General features: G+C 42.2%; 1 protein-coding gene across 3 annotated transcripts in view; it reads left to right on the forward strand.

The window, feature by feature from the left end:
• The window catches only part of MGAM (maltase-glucoamylase), a 116108-nt gene extending 99198 nt beyond the window's left edge, over positions 1-16910 (forward strand). For 2 of the 3 annotated variants that reach the window (XM_016958281.4, XM_016958280.4), the window contains 13 exons: positions 1876-2010; positions 2484-2571; positions 3375-3513; positions 4327-4460; positions 4583-4617; positions 4710-4826; positions 5524-5672; positions 6290-6374; positions 7553-7609; positions 9574-9698; positions 10763-10851; positions 12600-12649; positions 13239-16910. In XM_016958281.4, coding sequence (XP_016813770.3) covers positions 1876-2010; positions 2484-2571; positions 3375-3513; positions 4327-4460; positions 4583-4617; positions 4710-4826; positions 5524-5672; positions 6290-6374; positions 7553-7609; positions 9574-9698; positions 10763-10851; positions 12600-12649; positions 13239-13493 — 1458 coding nt within the window. In that variant the 3' untranslated portion in view covers positions 13494-16910. The remainder of the gene's footprint in view (positions 1-1875; positions 2011-2483; positions 2572-3374; positions 3514-4326; positions 4461-4582; positions 4618-4709; positions 4827-5523; positions 5673-6289; positions 6375-7552; positions 7610-9573; positions 9699-10762; positions 10852-12599; positions 12650-13238) is intronic. The other variant, XM_063815698.1, reaches the window with a different exon arrangement.
• The last annotated feature ends 3077 nt before the right edge of the window (positions 16911-19987 follow it).

The raw sequence follows: 19987 nt of genomic DNA on the forward strand, positions 1-19987 counted from the left end.
TATTGTAGCATGCAATGTGCCACAAAAAGAGTGCTAGGTGATCCTGAGGCCCAGTGTGTGGGTGGTTATATCACTGTTTGAAGACTGGAGAAAGTGAAGGCAGAAGCCACAAAGGCAAGACTTGAATATGCACAGGTGTAAGGTAGAGCCAGCACCTTGGAGAACGGCAGAACATTTTTATGAAGTTGGAAGGGGTCATCTGAGCAGTACTTAGGGAAGTTCCTACATCATGGCTGGCCAGGTTCCCCATGTGTACCCCATATGGGATACAATTCTGACTCAGCTGTGGCTGATAATCTCTTTATTCTAATTGTCCATCCCCCACCCATCCCATTGTTTCTAACCCTTCCTGATCTGGAGCTCTCTGTCTCTGGTGAAAGATTCTCTTTGTCGGGTTTCCTAGTTTCTACCTCCATTTCCTAACAAAAGGCATCCCTGGCATGCCCACTTCTTTCAAGATTCTCCGTGATGTGACCCACTGTCTTCTCACATCCTTGACAGCCAGACCCATGTAGGCTGATCTGTTTCTGTTTTCTCATGTTCCTTTTCTTGCCCTTTATGTAGACATATGGGTTCCTACCTGCCTTTTGTCTATTGTGTATAAGAACTGGAGTTCCCCAGACCAAGTCCTCATTCTGTTGCCTCCCCGACCCTCCTCACCAGCATTCTTTAGCTCTTTAACTCTTACAATGTTGTGATTATCATAAAGGAGGCTATTTACTGAGACATACAAAGGACCATAATGTTCCATAATAAGCAACATTTATTTGCTGCTTCTAAGTGGTGTGAACCCACCATTAAACAGTGAGTATATATTTTGTGTCAAGTTCTAAGCTAAGCATTGTGCAAAATATAAATATCACTCAGATGAATATAAAACAAGCTTCTTGCTCTCAAAAGTCTACAATGTAGTTAAGAAGTTGTATCTGGCTGGGCATGGTGTCTCATGCCTGTTATCCTATCACTTTGGGAGGCTGAGGTGTGTGGATCACTTGAGGTCAGGAATTTGAGACCAGCCTGAACAACATGAGGAAGCTACGTCTCTACTAGAAATACAAAAATTAGCCAGGTGTAGTGGTGTGTGCCTGTAATCCCAGCTACTCAGGAGGCTGAGGCAAAAGAATCGCGTGAACCTGGAAGGCAGAGGTTTCAGTGAGCCGAGGTAGCACCACTGCACTCTAGCCTGGGTGGGTGACAGAGCAAGACTCTGTCTCAAAAAAAAAAAAAAGAAGTTGTACCTTTAACCCATCTTGCAGGTTAAAACAAAAACACACCTGTTATTATCTGAAGAAAGATGAAAATAAGGGGAAGTTGAAACGTCCTCTTTAAGTCCTCTCAATTTATCTTCCACACAGCTGTAGTTGTCATGTGATTCTGAAATTGTAGAAAACACTGAGGTGTACTGGTCTAATATCCTGAAATGTAATCTTATTCCTTCCTCCCCTCTCGCAGTGGGAATGACATAGGAGGGAGTCCCTGGGTGTTTCTTCCTAACCTATTACCATGCATCTCATGTCTGCAGTCTCTCCCTGGCTTTGTCTTTGAGGAGTGCATAGGAAATGGCAGGACTGACATTGAGGGTTGGGCATCGAATGCATGAGGTCACTAGTTCGGGTCATTGAGTGTCATCATCCATGTATATATGAAGAGAACAGTTTTTGGATGTTTTCCAAATGCCGGGAAGGTGTGCAAATCGCACTAATTTCTCCTCTCATTCTACATTTCTCTATTAAGTTAATAACATTATTTAGGCCCTGTTCAGGCTGTCTGTCACCATGCAGTTGAAGTATTTGTGCGAGTTGCATTCTCAGTAAGTGCCTGTTTGCTGTCTTCTATATTTGTGTGGGACAAAGAAATTATATTTCTTTTTTATAGCTATATCGAGCTTATGTGGCCTTCCCAGACTTTTTCCGTAATTCAACTGGCAAGTGGTGGAAGAGGGAAATAGAAGAACTATACAACAATCCACAGAATCCAGAGAGGAGCTTGAAGTTTGATGGCATGTGGATTGTAAGTGTGTGTGTGTCTCTGTGTACCAGTGACGCTTGTCTATCTTTGTGTGCCTACGTGTATGTACCACTGACCTTCAGTCAAGAGGATAGACATTGTCCAAGGAAGACTTTGGACATATCAGACACTTCCTCCTCTCAGGAGAGGAACAACCCTGATAGCCCTCACACCTTCTCCCAGACCTGACATTACTACTATAAAACCTCTGAGGCAATTGACTAGGAATTTCTTGGAACTTTCACTGCCTCACACCCCCCTTGAGAGAGATTTTTTTTTAACCCTCTAGCCAGTTGTTCTGTAGGGGTGAATTCATCTTTCTAGCCAGTTCTCACCAGGATTTGATGAAGCTCCCAGGGCTGGCATCTACAGGGATTACTGGATGTTGAACAATTTATTCACTGCTTCCTTGGCTCAGAATTGGCAGGACGTAATTATCTTAAAAAGTGAGGTGTGTCTGTGTTTGGCATTTCTAGGATATGAATGAACCATCAAGCTTCGTGAATGGGGCAGTTTCTCCAGGCTGCAGGGACGCCTCTCTGAACCACCCTCCCTACATGCCGTGTAAGAATCCTTGGCCTTCTTGATTGGCAGAGCCGTGATTGAAAGAAGGATTACACTGGAGGAGCCCGAGGCCAGGGGTGACCCCACAGCTCAGGGCACATCCTCATGGCTGCTGTGGTTTACTGGGGACCAGAGACAAAAGCTCTGCACGCGCTTTACCCAGCCGGGCATGTACAAGTGACTAGACTCATTGCACAAATTTTTTGAATTTGTCTAGAAAGCACTTACGAATGGTCATGCCATCAAAGGGTTCTCACAGCTAGGCTTGTTAGTTTCTTAGGCTTATGTGAATTCCATCACAGGAATTTTTTGGTGTCATCAATGGGTGGAAATTATTGGCTTGCCTTTATTGTGGAGCTGATGGACTTTGGAGTTACACTTGGGTTCATATCTTGGCTCCAGAAATTGTTCTCTCTAGGAGTTTTGTGACTTTTCACAGATTATGCGATATTTCCAAATCTCAGTCTGCTAAACTGTAAAAGACAGGTAATGAGATCTTCTTCATAGAATTATGGAAATAATTGGCAAGTCAAAAGCCTAAATCAGAGCCTGTCATGTAGTGTTTGACAGCTGTACATTCTTCCTGACACCTCTGCTTTCTTCAGTGAACTTGATGTTGGAAACACTGGAGCCGCCATTGCAGCTCAGAGCTGGGGGCGCTGTGCTCATGTCTCTGGGAAGACGGAGAGTGACACAGGCAGGACTGAAGTTAGTCTTAAGATCCAGGGCCCAGTCCCTTGAAGAGAAGTCAGGGAGAAACAGAATCAGGGCTGGATTTCACCTCACCAGTTCTTCCTCCTCAGATTTGGAGTCCAGGGACAGGGGCCTGAGCAGCAAGACCCTGTGCATGGAGAGTCAGCAGATCCTCCCAGACGGCTCCCTGGTGCAGCACTACAACGTGCACAACCTGTATGGGTGGTCCCAGACCAGACCTACATACGAGTGAGTCTCTGTCTCCCTTCTCCAGCTGTCACAACCTGTAGGGATTGCCAGTGACTGACATAGCTACCCTACTTTTCTTTTCATTCCCATTCTAAGGGTTAAGAAGATTCTCATGACAACTATGTAATGATTCTTATTAGACAAACCCTTACTGACATGGAGCCAGGCCCTGTGATTAAAAGGAGGAGGACAGATTTAAATAAGGCATGGTCCCACCAGTGAAAAGCTTAATGATCCTAGTGGGAAAGACTCACATGGAGACATCATAATGATCGCAGAGGGCAGCCGGTGGTACTACAGCTTCAGTTACAGGAGGTGAAGGGAACACAGAGGACTGGGCATCTCTCCCCTTTATTTCAAAGTGAATCATCTTTGGAGTTCTTTTTTGTTTTTCACCATTCTTGGTGGAGGGTAACTGGTATTCCACTGAATTAGCACAGTCCCGCTTTCTAAGCTCAATGAATAGTGTGAATTCTTCTAAGGACGATCTTATAATCTTCACTGTGTTCCTCCTCAAATATAGAAAACTAAGTTTTGGGGAAACCAATAGCAAGATTTAGTAATTCCTTACTATTTTGGGGGCACTCCAGTGAGTTTGCTACAGTGAAGTTCTTTGTAAAGCGCTGTGAGAACACGTGACTCGTTATCTCCATCATCTGGGATCAGTGGAGCCCCCATTACAGCTCAGAGTCCCGTGTTCCCTCCAATCACGCAGCAAACATTGACTAGGCTCAAGGGCTCTGGGAGCAGATGCTCTATGGCCTTTGCTTCCTGGCGGTGCCCTCAGTTCACCTCCTTTTCCCCTCCAACCAGAGCCGTGCAGGAGGTGACGGGACAGCGAGGGGTCGTCATCACCCGCTCCACATTTCCCTCTTCTGGCCGCTGGGCAGGACATTGGCTGGGAGACAACACGGCCGCATGGGATCAGCTGAAGAAATCTATCATTGGTGCGTGGGTCCTTCCCAGGGCCTGTGCTGGTAGGGCAGGGAGTTGGGATCCTTGGGGAAGAGGTGAGGAGGCAGGTCGTGAGAGCGAGCCTGGTGTGACACAGCTGTGCTTCTCGTTGCAGGCATGATGGAGTTCAGCCTCTTCGGCATATCCTATGTGAGTGTCCTTGGGATCCTCCTAAGCACCAAGAAGGTGGTGACATCTTTCAGAAATCATCAGCAGGCTCATTTTATTTCCTCTTGTTTCAGACGGGAGCAGATATCTGTGGGTTCTTTGAAGATGCTGAATATGAGATGTGTGTTCGCTGGATGCAGCTGGGGGCCTTTTACCCCTTCTCAAGAAACCACAACACCATTGGGACCAGGGTAGGACAGTGGCCCCTACCTCCAGTGTTTCACTTGAAACATAGCCTCCATTTCTGACCTAAAGTTAATGCAGTCTGTATTTCCTGTGATATCTTAAAAAATTTTTTTTTCTTTTGAGACAAGGACTCATTCTGTTGCCTAAGCTGGATCTTGCAGTGTCCCAATCATGGCTGACTGCAGCCTTGACCTCTGGGGCTCAAGCGACTCACCTAACTCAGCCTCTTGAATAGTTGGGACTACAGGCACATACCAACGTGCCCAGCTAATTTTTGTGTTTTGTAGAGATGCGATCTTGCCATATTTCCCAAGCTGGTCTCGAACTCCTGGCCTCAGTCCCCGAAAATGCTGGGATTACAGGCGTGAGCCACTGCACCCTTATAAACTGTTAAGCCCTTGGGTCTCAGTGAACCATATTCCTCAGTGTTCTTTAGGTTATTATTATGTTTTGTTCTTGTTGTTTAGGCAGAATTGTAAAAAATATACCAAAAAGAATGTCTTACAGTGAAATTTCATCAGCTGTCCTAGGAGAGCATCAGTGACCTTTTCCAGTCTATTAAGAATATTCTCTGGGCCTCATGTGTAGTTTTCTTTTGTTTAGCTGTGAGTGATCGTCAATTGGAGTATGCTTTCAGTGACCTTCTTAAATCCCCTAGAAATTCCAGGTCAAGCTCCCAACACTGTTCTCTTTCTCCTTTAGAGACAAGACCCTGTGTCCTGGGATGTTGCTTTTGTGAATATTTCCAGAACTGTCCTGCAGACCAGATACACCTTGTTGCCATATCTGTATACCTTGATGCATAAGGCCCACACGGAGGGCATCACTGTTGTGCGGCCTCTGCTCCATGAGTGAGTGTCCAGCAGGGATCCCAATGCCTAATGGGTGACTTATTACATTCTATATGGTGACAGTTGAATTCTTCCAAATTAAAGACATGATTGCCTTTTGACATGAGCTCTTCAGGCGCAGACCATACTTTATTACTCTCTTTAGCACAGTGCCATACATGCCTTAGGTCATTAATAAAAGGCTATTGATTGAATGAGCAAAACTGAAATGATGCAGTATAGCATAGAATAATTTCTTTCTAATTTGGCTGTGCAAAGGCCTATGTATCTTTTGTAGCAGTTTGGTTATGTGTAGCCAGATCACAGGAGAAGGATTTCAGGAAGAGATTTGAGGGAAAAGGGCCATCCTTGCATTCGAAGTTTGCCATGGTTGAGAAATGGGGCAAGTATTTTACAGGAGAGAACACATCTACATCCCAGCATTTCTGAAGTTTGAGGCACATCCCATGGGGAAAGCAGAGGCTGGGTGCTCCTGATGAAGCTAGGCCTAGGAAAAAGGCAAGGATGGCTCAGGGGCAGCTGGATTTCCGACTTGGATCTGAACTTGAGGAGCTTCTTCAGAGTGTCGGGCTGGGGCTCTGTTGGGCTCTGTTGGGCACCTTCATTTCCCTTTCCAGGTTTGTGTCAGACCAGGTGACATGGGACATAGACAGTCAGTTCCTGCTGGGCCCAGCCTTCCTGGTCAGCCCTGTCCTGGAGCGCGTGAGTATGGAGGCCTCCGATTGCGGGGAGGATCCTAGCTGTGAGGCTTGGGGAAAAGGACGAGGAGAAGAGGCCTGAGCTGGTGGGGGTCCTAAGACATGGTTTCTTATTCTACCTGTGTCTCTTCCTCTCTTTCTGAGCTGAAGTCCATCACTTAGGTGTTCTGGGCCTCAGCTCCTTCATCTTTAAAATGAGCCTAACAATTCTGGTTCATAGGATGATCAAGAAGAAAACACCTCATGGTATATTCAATGACACAATCGTTTCTTCGTTAACTAAAATAAGGAATAGAAGATCAGATGGGGGCAGTATTGTAAAGAATTCATAACAGTCCTCTAGCACTATTACAACTTTTCAGAAGGATTGCTTGGCAATGTGTGTGTACTTGTATTGCTGCTGGCTAACCCTTCCCTTCCTCTGCAGGAGCTCCTCCCAGCAGTAAAAGCCATTTCTTTACTTCTGTTGTTGATTAGGCTTCTGATTAAAATACCAGTTAATTGCACCTTCCCAAAATCTTTTTTTCTTTTTTGAGACAGAGTCTCGCTCTGTCATCCAGGCTGGAGTGCAGTGGTGCTATGTCAGCTCAGTGCAACCTCTGCCTCCCAGGTTCAAGTGATTCTCCTGCCTCAGCCTGCCGAGTAGCTAGGACTACAGGCACGTGCCACCATGCCCGGCCAATTAAAAAAATTTTTTTTTTATTTTTAGTAGAAACAGCATTCCACCGTGTTAGTCAGGATGGTCTTGATTTCCTGAGCTCATGATCCGCCTGACTCGGCCTCCCAAAGTGCTGGGATGACAGGTGTGAGCCACCGTGTCCAGCCCGCAAATCTTATGGTACCCACAAAATTTTTTTCTGCCCCAGACACAATCTCAGTTGTTTGTCTCTTTAAGAGGGAATAGCGTAAGCCTGTTTCTATAAGCGAATAGTGATTTTTTTTTTTTTCCCGAAGTCCTGGGTACCAAAGTGCTTTTTGAAAGCCACTTGTTTTAGGGTAGACAGATCTCTCCTGTTTGAAAAAGGAAAAGGGATGTAAGGTTTCCTCAATAGGTGACCTCCTGGGACATGAGGCAAGTGGGCCCAAGGCCATCACAATTATTTAACCTCTTTCCTAAGTATTTTGGTTTCTCTGTCCTGGAAAATGGTGCCACTGCCACACCTTGTTTATGTTTCATTTTAGAATGCCAGAAATGTCACTGCATATTTCCCTAGAGCCCGTTGGTACGATTACTACACGGTAAGTTTTTCTGAATGTTTATACGACACGGGAAAATGGTAGAGAGTACAAAGGCTTTAGATCCGATAGAACTTAGGTCAAATGCTGGCTCTGTAACCCACCTGCTGTGTGGTCTTAGAGAAGCCACTTTAACCCTTGTAACCTCGGTTTTCTCACCTCCAAGTGGAGTAAGACCACTTCCCTCATAGAACTGTTGTGAAATAACACATAAAGCATCTCACTCAGGTTTTTCGTGGGTGTTCTCTTTGTGTTAATTTTTAATATTTTCTTATATCACTGCTATTTACAATGTTGTGTAAAGGCAGATGCTTTTGAGATTGTGTTGCAAACTATAGTTTTTGTTTTTAATGTTTATATCTTTACCTGCTGTAAGTGTGTAAGCATAGAGGCCTTTTTGTCTCTGTCTTTTTATTAAATATCTCCTTCCATAGCATAGATGCTCAAAGAAGGGCACTGCACATAATTACCTAAGGTAAGCAAGTGATTAGGCAATGTGCAAAACACACACAGAGGTATGGGACCCAACCCTTGTGAGTCTAAGCAGTGCAAGTGCATTTAGAAATGAGGAAGCAATGAAGAGCTCCTCGCCGCATAGTTTCTGTGCTATTATGTTCCACAAAGACTTATCTGGGAAGCCAGGGTCTTCCAGGGCAGCTCTGGGGTGGTGATCTCTTGCTGGGACCCTGACAAGTCAGACCCTGATTCTTGGGGTAGAATCAAAGAAGGCATTTCCTTGGTCTCTAATGAGGCCTCTTTTTCTGACTTTCTGAGGAGAACATCGTTGAGGGCTGGAAATACAGCAAAGGGGTACAAGCAGGGATACAGGAAGCAGAGCATGTGCTGGCCCCTTTCATCCAAGGGGATTGCAGTGAGATTAGGTGAAAACTGGAGAAGGATGTGCATTTTGTTCCTTCTCTTCTCAGTCCATTGGAGCCCAAGTCCTCCCCGCTGCCCCAGACTCTCCTTCCTGTTCCTAGTCTGGATCTGCCCTTAGGGTGGTAACATGTTAAGGCTCTGCTATGTGCATCCCAGCCAGGCGTTTCCCAGGAAGAGGTGGCCGGCTTTCTTTACGTGAGACTGGCCTTTGTCCTGAGTGTGCATGTTGAGTCTCCCATTCACTAACAGAAGATGTCTTTGGTTGAAGAGGAAAGACAAAAGAAATCATGGAGCAAGCTATTTAGAAAAAGATGAAATTTCGATGTTTAATCAAAATGAAGATGAATTTTATAGTTAAGATTAATGAAGAAGTGTCACCTTAATTAATCTTCCCAAGTTTGGGTGACTATTACTCGTTCTAGAGCACAAGCTGGCAAAAACTATGGCCCACAGCCAAATCTGGTTGTTAGCTGATTTGCAAATAAAGTTTTATTGGAACACAGCCATGCATATTTGTTTGCTTGTTGTCAACAATAACTGCTTCTTACCTGTAAAGTAGCAGCTCTGAAATGAGAGGATTTTGCCTACCAGGGGACATTTGGCAATGCCTGGAGATATTTTTGGTTGTCACAACAGGCTGGGGGTGAGTAGTCGATGCGGCTGACATCCGAGGATTCTGCTAAATATCAAAAGGCACAGGATAGCCCCATCGCCAGAGAATTGTCTGGCCCCAAATCTCAGTAGTGCTGAGACTGAAAAGCCCTCTCTAGTTGAGAACATGTAGGATGGAAGGATGGTCGCTTAGGTTCTGATACAGGTGAGAGAGTAGCACCTCTTCCTGTCACACATCAGGCAAATGTAGTTTGTACGGTGGAAGCAAAGGCAAGAGACCCTAACAAGATATTACAGCAGCCTTGCAAGATTTCTTGCAGCACTGGGTGAATGCAGAATGGGTAATGGCAGGTATGTTGCAAAGGGTGATGAACAGGCATAAGTTCAGAAGGGAGGATGAGATGTCTGGTAGGATGCATTGTTCAGGGAGGGGCCTGTCCTCTCCTTAGTCATCTCTTACCTTCTTCTGCCTCCAGGGTGTGGATATTAATGCAAGAGGAGAGTGGAAGACCTTGCCAGCCCCTCTTGACCACATTAATCTTCATGTCCGTGGGGGCTACATCCTGCCCTGGCAAGAGCCTGCACTGAACACCCACTTAAGGTGAATGACAGGACTCAGGTTTTCCTTTACATGTCAGTTAGCTCAACAATTTGTAATGAAGTCCACCAAAATGTAAGCATCACTCTCAAACCCACATGCAATTCTACTCAACACTTGTTTTTTCTTTGTTTGCTTGTTTGTATTTTAACCTTTTTCAGACTCTATACTCTTCGACTAATTCTTAACAGCTCTTTTATGTCTAAGTGGGTGAGTTGATAGGTCTAAGAGTGTCATCTTTCAATCTCACAATTGAAATGGAAGTCAAAATAGGAGCAACCACGATTCATAATAGTTTTAGTATACTATTGGGTCTGATTGAATATTTCCTAATAAAACTATTGCTGAAAAATTGTTTATTCCTCTACAAGATGTTAAAATTCTAGATCAAAGTCTATGTATAAATTAACCATAGCTAACATCCAGTGAGTGCTTGCCCTGTGCCTAGAACTATATGAATATGGGCATTTCCATGTGGAAATTATCTATTTTTTCTTAGCAAAAGGAAAACATAAATTCTGTGAGGTTAGTACTGTTACCACCGTTTCATAGATGAGCAAAAAGGGTAAGTGATTTGCTCAGAGTCACACAGCTACTAAGTACATGAATGCGGACTAAAATTCACATCTCTCTGGTATCAATACTAACATTCTTAGACTCCCTATTCATTTGATTCTAAAGATTTAAATAAAAATGAAGAACTTAGGACATTTGAAAATAGAACTCCCTCTATATGTTTCGGATATTAGGTCACGAAAACAGATTTTCAGCATCAGGATTTTCCTTTCAAAAGGAAAAGAAAGAACCCAGTTAGTCTGGTTGTCATTACTTTAAGAGCCTTAAAGGAGAATCCTCTTGATTCATTCACTAATTCATTTGTTCATGATATGAAGTCATACAGCCAGACAGAGACAGAATTAGAACTAAGCCACAAGTCTCTTGAATTCTAGTATGCAGTCTTTATCCCCCAAAGCACTTCCCTTCGCTGCTTTATGTTTGTATGTAAACTCTTGGTTTGTGGCTGTGGCTTTACTTTTAGCTAATGCCTCTCTCCCTGCTCACTGCAGCCGCCAGAAATTCATGGGCTTCAAAATTGCCTTGGATGATGAAGGAACTGCTGGGGGCTGGCTCTTCTGGGATGATGGGCAAAGCATTGGTGAGTAGAGGTTGCCTGAGATTCATGCTGATGGCACTGACTACATTCCTGGATTATCTTACAGGCCTGCTTTCACCTTTTCCCTATTACAACAATTTTGCATTTTAAAATATAATCATTTGTTAATTCAAGGGTATAATCCATATTGGACATGATCTTTATTCCTCGTGTAAATGAAGCTCAGTTCTGAATCACCTCCCATTATGCAACCTTTGTAATCCACTATAGAAGGTAGCAATATGGGAGCCATGGGGAAAGTTTATTTGTAGCCAGAGGAGATAAACTTTCATAGGATTTATGGTCAAGGACACATTCCCGAATTACATGGTTTACTGTCCCAGTAAGAGGGGTAATACCTCTATCTGTTGTATTATTTGTGGGATATTTTCTATTAGGAGTTTATAGGAATTGGTAAACTCTCAGGAGGATTGCTCAAGAAATTATTAGCTATTTCTAGACAAGTGCTATCCAATAGAACTTTCTGCAGTGATGACAATGTTCTATATCTTCTGCTGTTCAATATTGTATCTAGTAGGCATATGAGGCTATCGAGCACTTGAAATGTGTGACAAGTGCATCTGAAGAATTATATCTTTAATTTTATTCAATCTTAACAAGCTTAAATTTAAACAGTTACATTTTACTAGTGACTGCTATCTTAGACAGCACAGTTCTAAGGGATAGCCAGTGGCAACTGACTGAGTGGTGAGTCATTTAGAAAAGGGCCAGCACAGTCGGGCTCAGTGCCTCATGCCTGTAATCCCAGCACTTTGAGAGGCCGAGGCAGCCGGATCACCTGAGGTCGGGAGTTTGAGATCAGCCTGACCAACATGCAGAAACCCCCTCTCTACTAAAAATACAAAAAAATTAGCTGGGCATGGTGGCACATGCCTGTAATCCCAGCTACTTGGGAGGCTGAGGTAGGAGAACTGCTTGTATCTGGGAGGCAGAGGTTGCAGTGAGCCGAGATCATGCCATTGCACTCCAGCCTAGGCAACAAGAGCGAAACTCTGTCTCAAAAAAAAAAAAAAAAAAAAAAGAAAGAAAGAAAGAAAAGAAAAGAGAAAGAAGAAGAAAGGGGCCAGCACACAGGAAAGAGTGTGACAGCCACGAGGGCAGGATGTAGGATGGGAATACTTGAAACCAAGCTATTGACTAGTTCACTTTCACCGACTGTGCTGAACTTCATATTCTTCCTGGGCCTGTGGCACACATTTAGGATAAAGGACAAAGAAGGCTTTTCTTTGATCATCTTTGTTCTCTAGAGATCACATTTTTAAATTTGCCTAATACCTCAAGATAAACCCACCAAGACATCAATGTTGGTGTTTGCATATGTATATGCATATAAATGTATGTGCGGAGATGTGTACATACAGCAAAAGAAACCTGGAAATTCTGAGCTGATTAGGAAGATGCTGGGATGGTAGACCACAAGGAAGAGAAGTGACTTAAAAATGGTGTCAGGAAACTGTGTTATATGAAGTGACTCTGTCAGACAGATGTGTCTATACACATTCATTTCAAGCATTTTGTGTAAACTGAGTGTGGGTGCAGGGTTTGATTAGTCTCCATAAAGAGCACTTACATTTTAAAATAGAACACTCAAAAGACAGAAATAAAAACAAAGATAAGCCTTACTCTCTCAAACAAGACAAGTAGGCAATTAGAACAGCATTTATATATTCTATAGCATAGAGTTCTACAGCACAGGTCCAGGCCATGTTTATCTTGTTTTTTGTTTGCAGATACCTATGGGAAAGGACTCTATTACTTGGCCAGCTTTTCTGCCAGCCAGGTGAGTGTGACTGATATGAAGTGAGAATAGGGTTCCACTGGCTTAGGAGGATGCTGAATATCGTAAGGGCATAAAATACCACCTAGAATTTCTTCATTGCTCATCTTGCTAATTCACATTTTTCTACTTCTCTAGACTTCCGGTGGAAATTTACTATGCTCCCAGGAGGCTTTCTGCAATTAAACCTATCCACATCTCATCAGTAATGATCATTATTCTAGTTTACCATGTTACAGGTGGACGGGCTGTTTCTGTTATCTAGCCCTTGTTCCTGAGTTGCCTTGGAATGGTCTGCACATTTTGGGATTCCTCCACCTGTAGAATATAAGTATCTTAACAGCTGAGACTTTTTGTCTCCTATAGAGTTCAGGGCAGTGCGAAAGACCCTGTAGCTGCTTGTCAATGCAAAGTGGATGGGAGTTGGCAATAGGACATAGAGTGATGAAATCATGATTTCCATGATCCAAAGATACAAGATGGTGACTCTGAAGTTGTCTTACTTTATGATCTACATTTGTGCCTAAAAAGAGGTTAGAAAAATTTGAACTAATTCTGCTATTATATTTTTCTTTTATCTCCAATTCGACAGAATACGATGCAAAGCCATGTAATTTTCAACAATTACATCACTGGTACAAATCCTTTGAAACTGGGCTACATTGAAATCTGGGGAGTGGGCAGTGTCCCCATTACCAGTGTCAGCATCTCTGTGAGTGGCATGGTCATAACACCCTCCTTCAACAATGACCCCACGACACAGGTTTGTGACCAGCAAAAAGTGCGAATGGTATTCTCCACCCTTAAAATGCCTAGTGCAGTGCCTGACTGCTTCCCTTCCAAATGATGCCCTCTCCTGCCAGGCCCTCCGGGAATCCCTGAGTTTTCCATGTGTTAGGAATGGACCACATGGAGATGAATGAAAAATCATGGTTTATCATCATTTGGAATCCATGGCCTGGATTCTTACTTTCCATGTTTGTCTTCTTGTCTGCAAACCTATGTAAAACTTTGTCTTGACTCCCTCACCTCTGCCTCAGAGATCAACTTCCCAAACAGGTTGGAACTATCATATTTTATCAAATATGATACCATCAGTGAAAATTGCTTCATTATTTCATGTGCCACAAAGAAAGAAAAAAGGATGACAAAACTATGATAGAATGCTTCCTTATCACTCAATTTTTTTTTTTGAGACGGAGTCTCACTCTGTTGCCCAGGCTGGAGTGCAGTGGCATGTGATCTCAGCTCACTGCAAGCTGTGCCTCCCAGGTTCATGCCATTCTTCTGCCTCCCAAGTAGCTGTGACTACAGGCGTCTGCCACTATGCCCGGCTAATTTTTTGTATTTTTAGTAGAGACAGGTTTTCACCGTGTTAGCCAGGATGGTCTCGATCTCCTGACCTTGTGATCCGCCTGCCTTGGCCTCCCAAAGTGCTGAGATTACAGGCGTGAGCCACTGTGCCCGGCCTCAGATTTTTATAATAAACTTATAGAAAGTTTTTGAAACTTCTTTAGACATAAACTTTTACCTATATATTTCAATATTGTAAGTGATAATATGGAGGAAAATGTTGAGTGGAGATACATTGATGATTCTGCCTCAACGTAATTTAGAAGAGGTAGACCCTAAATGTGAAGAAGCACTAGAAATAGCTTAACCAACTTGTATCGTATTTAAATTGCACTATTTAAATTCGTATTAAAGTGTTTTATTTTATTATTTAAATAGTTTATTGTATTTATTATTATTTAGAAGAAAAATATGTGTTACAAATTGGTTAAGATATTTCCTCTGTACTGCAAAAGGTGTTGGTGATTCAGCATTTTATAAAAATTCTTCCACTAGTGTCTATGAAGTTTTTTTCCTGAGCCACTAACACACTTTATATACATTTTCATCCTAGTGCTTTCTTGATCTTACTAAATATTCCTTCCTGTAATAATCCTTAAATGTTTTCAGCCCATCCATTCATAACACAGTAATAGCAATGAAGCTTACACGGGCACAGACAATAACAATTATGCCATGGGTGCTGCTTGGCTCACAGTAATTCTATGGTTGTCGATTCAAGACACGCTCTTGTCGGATGAATGTTAAATATGTGAAAAATCTGTACCTTGGGATTAATGCAGTGTAGTGGTCCTGACACTTATCATCCCGATGGTAAATGAAACTTTCTTCCTTGTGTGCTTACTTATTATTTTTTTTCCTGAACTTTTTTCTTTCATAATCCTTCCTGATGATTAAGCCTGAAACAAAAGTGTTCTTTCAGTTTTGCATTCTTTACAGTTATTTCCTCATACTTGTGGTTTTCTTGTCAACAACTTCCCCAACTATACCATAAAGGACTTTGTCCAATCCTGTTGCTGACCAGCTCAGGGACAGACATGCAAGCTGATGAGGGCACATGCAGTGAAACCTTCTTGACAGCATCTGCCTAGGAAGACGCAGGAATAGTGGACACTTGCTGGGCAAACACTGGGGTGCTATAGTGGAATAGGAGAAGGAGGAAACAGAAGGATGGTGCCAAGGAAAATCAACACCTCAGCAGAATGGAAAAGAGGGCATTCTCTCCAGTTTGTGCAGTTGTTTCTCTTCAGCGGTTGCATATTGAACATTTTTTTTTTGACCGAGTCTCACTCTGTTGCCCAGGCTGAAGTGCACTGGTGCAATCTTAGCTCACTGCAGTCTCCGCCTCCCAAGTTCAAGTGATTCTCCTGCCTCAGCCTCCCTAGTAGCTGGGATTACAGGCTCCCGCCACCATGCCTGGCTAATTTTTGTATTTTTATTAGAGCCGGGGTTTCACCATGTTGGCCAGGCTGGTCTGAAACTCCTGACCTCAAATGATCCACCCACCTGGGCCTCCCAGAGTGTTGGGATTACCGGCGTGAGCCACCGCACCCGGCCCATATTGAATTATTTAAAGGCCCATCTCTACCACTGAATAATCTTTGTACTCTAAAAAATTAGAAAACACCCTTCTCATCTGAAACTTTGAAGGCAGTCTTTTAACTAGACAATACAATGTAGAAGTATTAGGGGGTTATTTGGACCGGATACTTGCACCTGATTTATTTGCATGCAGGAAATTTCACCACCGGATGCCCAATTCTTTTCCTTTGGTTCCTAACAGGTATTAAGCATCGATGTGACTGACAGAAACATCAGCCTACATAATTTTACTTCATTGACGTGGATAATCACTCTGTGAATTTTTACAGCAAGATTCTAACTAACTATGAATGACTTTGAAACTACTTATACTTCATACTCATAAAAATTATTGTGTGTTGCTAATTTGTTCATACCCACTATTGGTGAAATATTTCTGTTAATTTTGTTATATGTTTTTTGTGTGAACCCTAAAGGTTAAACCTTAGCCCTGTGGGATAGGCAGTTAGGGAGGTGTGGAAAATCTATGCATTACCTTAATGTCTCTGTGTGGTTAGTATGGTAGTGACTGTTCATTGTATGACATTTACTGAAGATGAACTGGGTCCATGATGAAGTGTGTGTATGTCCACGTTTGTAATCATAGAATGGACCCCATTCTTTTGTTAAATACACAAGAGAAAGCTTTCCGTGACAGTTCCAGGTCTTGAAGCTAATCAGCATCTCAAGAAAGTATCCAGAAAGAACATCTGCTAGTTGGTTATAGGCGGTGGGAGGAATAATATACCTAATTGGTTATAGGTGGGGGAAGCATGATAAGCAAAGAAAAGGCAAACACAAGGAAAGATCAGATGAAACAGAAGATGATAGTAAAAGTGATCTTAAGTAAGAACATAATGTAAAATTGTCAGCAGCCTCATGGGGAGGAAAAAGGAAGAGTCAACTCACCTGAAGAAGAGGGTCTTGAGAAATCCTTAGCATAAAGGGCTACTGGTGAGATTGAGATCTGAGCAGGCAAAGCTCAGAAGAGAGTTTGGAGGTTAAAAATAATTTATTTTTGCAGTAGTGTGCTTTGAAATGTGTAAATCTTATTTCTAATGTATATAACCACATTTCACATAAAAATATGCAATTTATATGCCAGATAAAAATAAAACAAGTGAATTTGCAAGTGATTTTGAATTTTGTGCTATTTTGACCATGAGTAATCTCTGTTTGGGGTTAAGGTTCTTGTTTAGCAAACTCTTATGAATTTGTCTTTCTGGTTCTCTTCGGCATCACAGAACCTGCAGCCAAATCCACCAATAGGATGATAACCTTTATAATTATCCTTTTTCTTAGATCTCTGCAAGGAGTCTTTTATAAGATGTAGGTTTGTGGAAGGGTCTATTGATTACTATTTTAATCATCATAGCAGTTGCTATATTTAGGAAAATACCAACTCCAGTAAAAATAGGAGTTGCGACCTTCTTGCTTAAAATTCTATAGGGTTAAAATGTGAGATAAGGAAATTATATATTAATGTTCAACAGGAATATTAACTTTTGATGTTACCTGAAAATGAGTTGAAAATGAATGTGTGTGGAATGAATGAACCTACTTCTCTGTGTTTTCTTCTTTTCTTATAACCAGGAAGCCATTCATTCTCCCTGCACACTCATGTGTCAGCACCTGCATAAGGCTAGAGACAAACAATATTGTTAAATCATCTAAGTATCACAATAAGGGGCATTTGGATGAGGGCCTGAGCTAACGAGGAAACTGGTGAAATATGGAAAAGTAGCCATGGGAATCCTTTGATCAAAAAGGTGGGAAACTTGTCGGCTTTCCTCTAACAAACTCAGGAAGGCCACAAAGATGAAAACGTTATTTACTTGATATTTAAAAAATATTTAATGTTACCATCAAGGATATGTTGGTGGAATTTGGCTCTGGCTGCCACAAAATGCGTAAGGAGAGGCATTCTGACTATATAATTCTGATGGCTAAGGCCCTAGTGAGGCCAGTGGGGTTTTGGAGCACATGAAGGGTCAGGGACCCCACTGACAGCCTAGTGAAACCTACGGAATTCTTCCTCACAACATTGTTTTTAAATGCATCAAGCAAAATGCATGCTATTTCAAAGAAAACTTATCATATTATGATACACTTATCCAAATATTAAAGATGATATAGTAACCCATGAGATGTGTTTTTTTCATTATCAAATTAAATGAAAAGATCCAACAGTGGAAGTAACAATGCTATAATTTCAATGTAATGATCAACATCAACAATATTTTGAGATATCCACTACAATTTCATAATGTAATATAGAAAGATCTGTGATTGCATTTTTGACAAACTCATGTGCTATGAAAACTACTGTGTTTTGTTGTCTACATTCATAACCTAACAAAATGCTAAATTTCAGCCAGAAATGTGTGAAAAAGAGATTATCTGTTGGAACCAATATGGCTTACCGGAGTTAACGCAGAAAGAGCTTGCTGACGTCACAGCCTGAATTTCCACCACAGTTTCATACTAACTCCCTCCCAAATTTGCACATGGGACCCATGATGAGGCATGAAGAGATAACTGTGCATGCCTGCGGACTTTCTAGATTTCCTCTTTCTTTTACCAATCACCTGCTAATCCCAGAATCCACCCCCTAAGTCTTTCGGATAAAAATACTTCCTTAAAGCCAGCATAGGAAGACAGGTTTGAGCTGGACTCCTGTGTCCTGTGAGTTGACTTTGCAATAAAAGCTTTTCTTCGAAACCCTTTATCAGAGTATTGGCTTCTAGTGCATCGAAGAGTGAGCCCTTTCGCTCAATAATACCCCCAGAGGTTGTTCCTCAGACCACACTCTGAGAACCACCTCTCATGGAACCATATGCATTTGTGGCCATCGCAGAGCAGCCCCTACAACATGGACCTATGCTTACAACTCCTGGCCAGCTATTCAGGAAGAGGCTGGGGGCCTTCCTTTTCCACATATGCTCTGTTTTTCAGATCACATAATTTTACTTTCTTCATTGGTGTGCCAAAATAAAAAAAAATAACACTCTCAAACTCTTTCACTTAAATAGGAAGACATCTATTCCTTTCTTATTAATGTTATAACATTAAATGTCATATATACCTACAAAGATAAGGTTATGTTGGCCGTGGCAGATGTCGTCAAGATCTCATCAATATTTCTTTGTTCTTGTCATAGCAGCAGAGTCATTGAGAGTTTTGCATCTGGCCTTGGAGAATGGTGTTCTGGAAGTTAAGGATGACTCATATTACTAGTTTCTGATCTGATGATTCCAACCAGCAGCTTGCTGTGACAACTGTTTGAGTTCCGCCAATAGCTAACTTTGCCGTGCCTTGTTACCGATAGACAACTGGAAGATGTCGGGTCACGTGCCTGTCTCTACCCTTCAAAGTGGCTCTGTTATTTTCTCATTGGTCAACACCAGTATGGTGATTCAATATCTTCCAGTTACTAGTTAGCAAGAATGGATGGTGAAGGTAGCCATTTTCTGCACTTCAGGAAACAGGTTGTAGATTAGCTGGGCCTGTTGGTTACTACTATTAGCATAAATGAAGTCACAAATGTGCACGGCATGTGGGGAGTTACAGGTAAAATATCACACAAAAAATAGATCTTATGTAACAATAAATCTCCCTTCTTGACCTTTTGCCAGGATGTCTTCCCAATTTGAAATGAGATCTTGGTACATTTCCCCTCTAACAAAGGCCACCTTGTACTGGGGCAAATTAAAAGCTGAATATGTCATTCCAGCAGTTCATAAATGCAGAAACCGAGTCTCTCTTTCTCTCTCTCTCTCTCACTTTCTCTCTCTCTCTCCGTGTGTGTGTGTATGTGTGCTTTTCCACATACTGAGCATTTGAAGCAAACACAAAAGATTCACTACTGTGAACACTGTTATTTACACTTCTTAGGTGCCACCAAAAGAGCCCTCTGTACCCTCATATATTACTGGCAGGAATGGGGGTGTAAAATAGTGCTGCCACATTAGAAAGCAGTTTTGCAGTTCTTCAAAAAGTTAAAGACTTGTCACATGACCCATGATTCCACTCCTAGGTATATTCCAGGCAGAATTTTAAAAAAACATGTCAGCTCATAGCAGCATCGTTCATAACAGGCAAAAAGTATCAACAACCTAGGTGTATATCAACGGATACATGCCTAAACAAAATGTGGTCTATCCATGCAGTGGATACTATCCAGACATGGAAAGGAACAAACACTGATACCTGAAATGGTGTGGATGAACTTTGAAAATAGTATGCCAAGTAAAAGAAGCCAGACACAGATGGCCACATATTGTATTACTGCATTTATATGAAATGTTCACAATAGGCAAATCCATAAGGACAGAAAGTAGGTTAGTGGCTGCAGAAACAGGGGGAGATGGGAATGGGGAGTGACCACTAATTATTTTTGGGCGTGGC

The sequence above is a fragment of the Pan troglodytes genome, chromosome 6 (genome assembly GCF_028858775.2).
Source record: "Pan troglodytes isolate AG18354 chromosome 6, NHGRI_mPanTro3-v2.0_pri, whole genome shotgun sequence".
NCBI classification, from domain to species: Eukaryota; Metazoa; Chordata; class Mammalia; order Primates; family Hominidae; genus Pan; species Pan troglodytes.